Below are 4,070 nucleotides of genomic sequence, written 5' to 3'. Positions count from 1 at the left end.
TTACTATTCTATTTTTGGTTTGAAATTTTGATTTTGATTTTACAAAAAAGTAGTTTTTAACCAAATATTTTAATCCTCTCGTAAAAAGAATAATTTTCATTCAAAAGATTTGTATTTTAACAAACAGAAAAAACAACTTTTCTCTACCAAAAAAAAAGATAAATTTTCAACAAAATACATGAATTTTAAAATAAAAAAGATCAATTTGGAACCTAATATTTAATAAAAAATTTACTGAAAAAAAAATTAATTTTCAAGCAAACAGAGAAATTTTCAAATAATATAAAGGAATATTTAACTAGATTTTCAGTTGATGAAATTATTTTTTTAACTAAAAACGCATTTTCAAAGAAATGGTCAAATTTTCAACCTAAAAATTTTTACCTCAAACTGGAAAAGTTTAATTTTTAATTAAAGAAATTAATTTTCAACCAACATGATGAATTTTCTACAAAAAAGACCAATTTTCCACAATGTACATACTTTTTTTAACATATAGTTTAATTTTTAAATAAAAAATATCAATATATAACCAAAAATAGAAAAATCCAATTTTCTGATAAAAATCTAAGTTTTAGAAATTATGTATTTTCAAGAAAGAAAATTAAAATACCAGAAAAAATTTAAAATCCATGGAAATCCCTTAAAGCTGGCAAATCTATAGAAAATTTCTTGTAATTAAAAAAAAAATACACCAAAATATTTAAAATCCTTTTGAATTCTTTCAAATTATTTAAACTTTTTTTTTTCTTCAAAATTTAATTGTTTTATATAAAATTCGGTTTTATTTTTAGTTTAAATTTTATGTTTTAAAATGAAAATACAATTATTCTATTTTTTGGTTTGAAATTTGTTTATTTAAAATAAAAAACAGTTTGATTTTACAAAATAAAAGTAAATTTAAAAAAAAAATGAAACTTTTGACTTCGAGGGAATACAAATTTCGGTTGCATTTTTGAATTTTCAGTAACAAAAAAAAAGAATTTTCAGAAAAAGAGTTGAATTTTCAAAAAGTTTTATAAACGATTTTTTATTTTAGGAAATTGGTGAAACGCACCTGGGAATTGTGGATGGTACGAGCAGTCTTTTGCAGATGAATAGCCTTTTAGCTCATTTGTGTCGTAGGGCTCTAAAAACTTAAAGTTTTAAACTAAAAACATATTTTATTTTTATTAGTGTATAAAATTTACCATATTTAAATAAAAGCATTCATACTTTTAGATATAAATGTTTTAATTCAATTTTTTTAGATTTTAGGCCTGCCACTTACAAAATTGGAATTTCGGAAAATCGAAAAAATTACTGGTAAATACTAAATATTATTATTTAAAAAAAAAAGTAATATTCAGGGAATTTTTCATAGGAAACAGTCCAAGCCCCTTTTTTTCTTTAATCATTTTTTTAGTCAATTTTCTAATTTTTTAATTTTATAAATTTAAGATGAAGTTAGTGTTTTTACTGAGATATATTTCAAAGTATTAAAAAAAAAAAACTTTTATAGTTTTTTTTTTCAGGGATTTTAAATGATTTCAAAGATTTTTGAGTATTTAAAAAATGAAAATTCCAAGGAATTTCTAGGATTTTTATACAGAAAGATTCTGAAAGATTCTGAAATTTTTTAAATTGATTTAAATAATTTGAAGGGATTCGAAAGGATTAAAAATATTTTAGGCAATTTTTAAAAATTCCAAGGAATTTTTAAGCCCTTTAAAATTTCAAAGTGATTTCAAAGTGTTTAAAGTATTATACGGTATTCCAAATTTTTTACAATCGATTTTAATAATTAGAAGTAATTCCAAACAATTTTAAAGATTTTAGAATATTTTTAAAAATTCCAAAGAATTTTCCAGACCTTGAAATATTTCAAAGGAATGTCAATAATTTTGAAATACTTTCGGGTATTTTCAAAAAATTCCGTCGATTTTTCAAGAAATTCAAGGGATTTCAAAAATGTTTAGGATTTTTTTATGACCTGAATGAAATTTTGAAGAGTTCAAATTTTCAATTAATTTCGAAATATTTGAAATATTTTAAGGTTTTTGAAAATATTCCAAAAAATGTGTCAATCGATTTCCATAATTTGAACGGATTCCAAAATTTGAAATATTTTCGAGTATTTTTAAAGATTTCGATGTATTTTTAATATTTTAAAGAAATTTTTGGATATTTTTTAAATGTCGAAGGAATTTTAAAGAATCCGAAGAATTATCAATAATTTGAAGGGATTTCAAAAATGTTTAGGTTATGTTTAAGACATGATGGGAATTTTAAAGAGATTTTAAAGTTTCAATCGATTTCAAATGATTTGAAATATTTGAAATATTTTAAGATTTTTCAAAAGATTCCAACAATTTGTCAATCGATTTCAATAATTTGAAAAAAAAATTGGTTAAATATTCGCTGGGGAAGCGGAAGCACCACAGCGCCTCTGTCGGTGGCATAGGCTAATTCTCGTTAGATGATGACTTTAAATTTTTTTCAAATTATATTATTTTAAGTAATTTTAAGGTAAACATCAAAAATTTAAAACTAATTTTTTTTATATCAACAGGTCTTAAATTAAAAGTTAAATTATTTTAATTTTAAATAGTCTAAGCATCCTTCAAAAGCTTTAAAATTTTATTTCCAAATCTTGAAAAATCAACAAGTGGTTTTAAATTTTTCCAAATTCAAAAATTTTTGAATTTTTTGTCAGAACTTTTAAGTTTACTTCAAAATGAATTGAATTTTGTCTATGACTTTAAGAAAATCCTGAAATTTAAAAAAATTAAATTTGAGTTTATAAATAACAATAGAACATTTATTATTTGTAAAAATATTAGAGAAATATTAAGAGATATTTAGAAATTTTAAAGGATTCGAATTAAATTTAGAACTTGAAATAATTTGAAATGCTTAGAGCCGAATTTAAAAAGAAATTTAGATTTTTATAAATTTCAAATAAAAAATTTAGAATTTTTTTAAGAATTGTCAAAGATAACAACCGAGTAAAAATTTTCTTAATTTTCTTAGGAAAATGCAAAATAATTTTTCACTTTAAAAAATTATTGTAACAGAAAGTTTAAGAAGATTTTAAGAGATTAAAAAAATGATCAATGAAGAACATGAAAGATTTTAAGGATTTTATTTAATTTTCTGGATTTTAAAAAATTGCAGGTAAAGATCGTTAATTTTAAAATATATTTAGAAGTCTGAAAAAAATGTTAACACACTTCGTTTAAATTACTTGAAATAATTTCAAGTTTTCAATTAATTTTGAATCTTTTCAAAACTTCTTCATATCTTTTAAAATTAATCAAATTTTTCTATAAATAATAAGTGTTTAATTGTTGTGTATGCGTCAGAATTTAAAAATTTCACTTATAAATTTAACACTTTTTAAATAGCACAATTAAAATTGTAACGCTAAAAGTTTAAAAGTTCTTCGAAAAAATAGTAACACGCACGTTTACATTTTTTAATGGCTACAAAGAATTAATAGAAATAATATATTAATCAATTTATTTATTATATTTAATATAAAAAATAATATAAAGGAATGCCTGAAACTCTGAATTAAAAATAGATCATTGATAAATCATGAAAATTTTTATTTAAATATAAAATTATCGTACTTAGAGTACAGATCCATTTAAAAAATAATTTATTTATTTATATTTACAGTACTGCATTTTTAAATTCTTTAAATGAAAATATATGCTTAAAAATTGAAAATGGAAAATTTTTAAAGTGAAAGATTTTCGAATTAAGCATTCCCGGTCAAAAAATAAATTCATCTCATTTCCCGGTTTTCCCCGGTTCCATAAAATTCCCGGTTTTCCAGCTTTCCCGGTTCCACGGTCATCCCTGACATTTTCGATTCTTCTCGAAGAACACACGGGTGATTAGCAAGGTCTGAATAAGTTAGTTTGTAGGGAGAAACTTTTAATAGTTTTCCAGATTCTTTATTAAAAAAAATTGCGGCTGCCAAGCCCTTTGCATACAAATCTTTTGCAATTTGACTATCGGAGGGTTTTCCCCATTCTTGCTTTAGACTTGTCTTACGAATGACACTGGCTTGAATTCTTTCA

General features: G+C 22.1%; 1 protein-coding gene across 1 annotated transcript in view; it reads left to right on the top strand.

The window, feature by feature from the left end:
* The window catches only part of LOC117178357 (replication factor C subunit 2-like), a 52,217-nt gene extending 51,076 nt beyond the window's left edge, over positions 1-1,141 (top strand). The window contains exon 8 of the mRNA XM_033369786.1: positions 1,040-1,141. Coding sequence (XP_033225677.1) covers positions 1,040-1,141 — 102 coding nt within the window. The remainder of the gene's footprint in view (positions 1-1,039) is intronic.
* Positions 1,142-4,070: the final 2,929 nt, after the last annotated feature.

Source organism: Belonocnema kinseyi, chromosome 8 (assembly GCF_010883055.1).
Source record: "Belonocnema kinseyi isolate 2016_QV_RU_SX_M_011 chromosome 8, B_treatae_v1, whole genome shotgun sequence".
NCBI classification, from domain to species: Eukaryota; Metazoa; Arthropoda; class Insecta; order Hymenoptera; family Cynipidae; genus Belonocnema; species Belonocnema kinseyi.
Note: the sequence above shows the minus strand (reverse complement) of the source record. Positions and strands in the feature narration are given on the sequence as shown.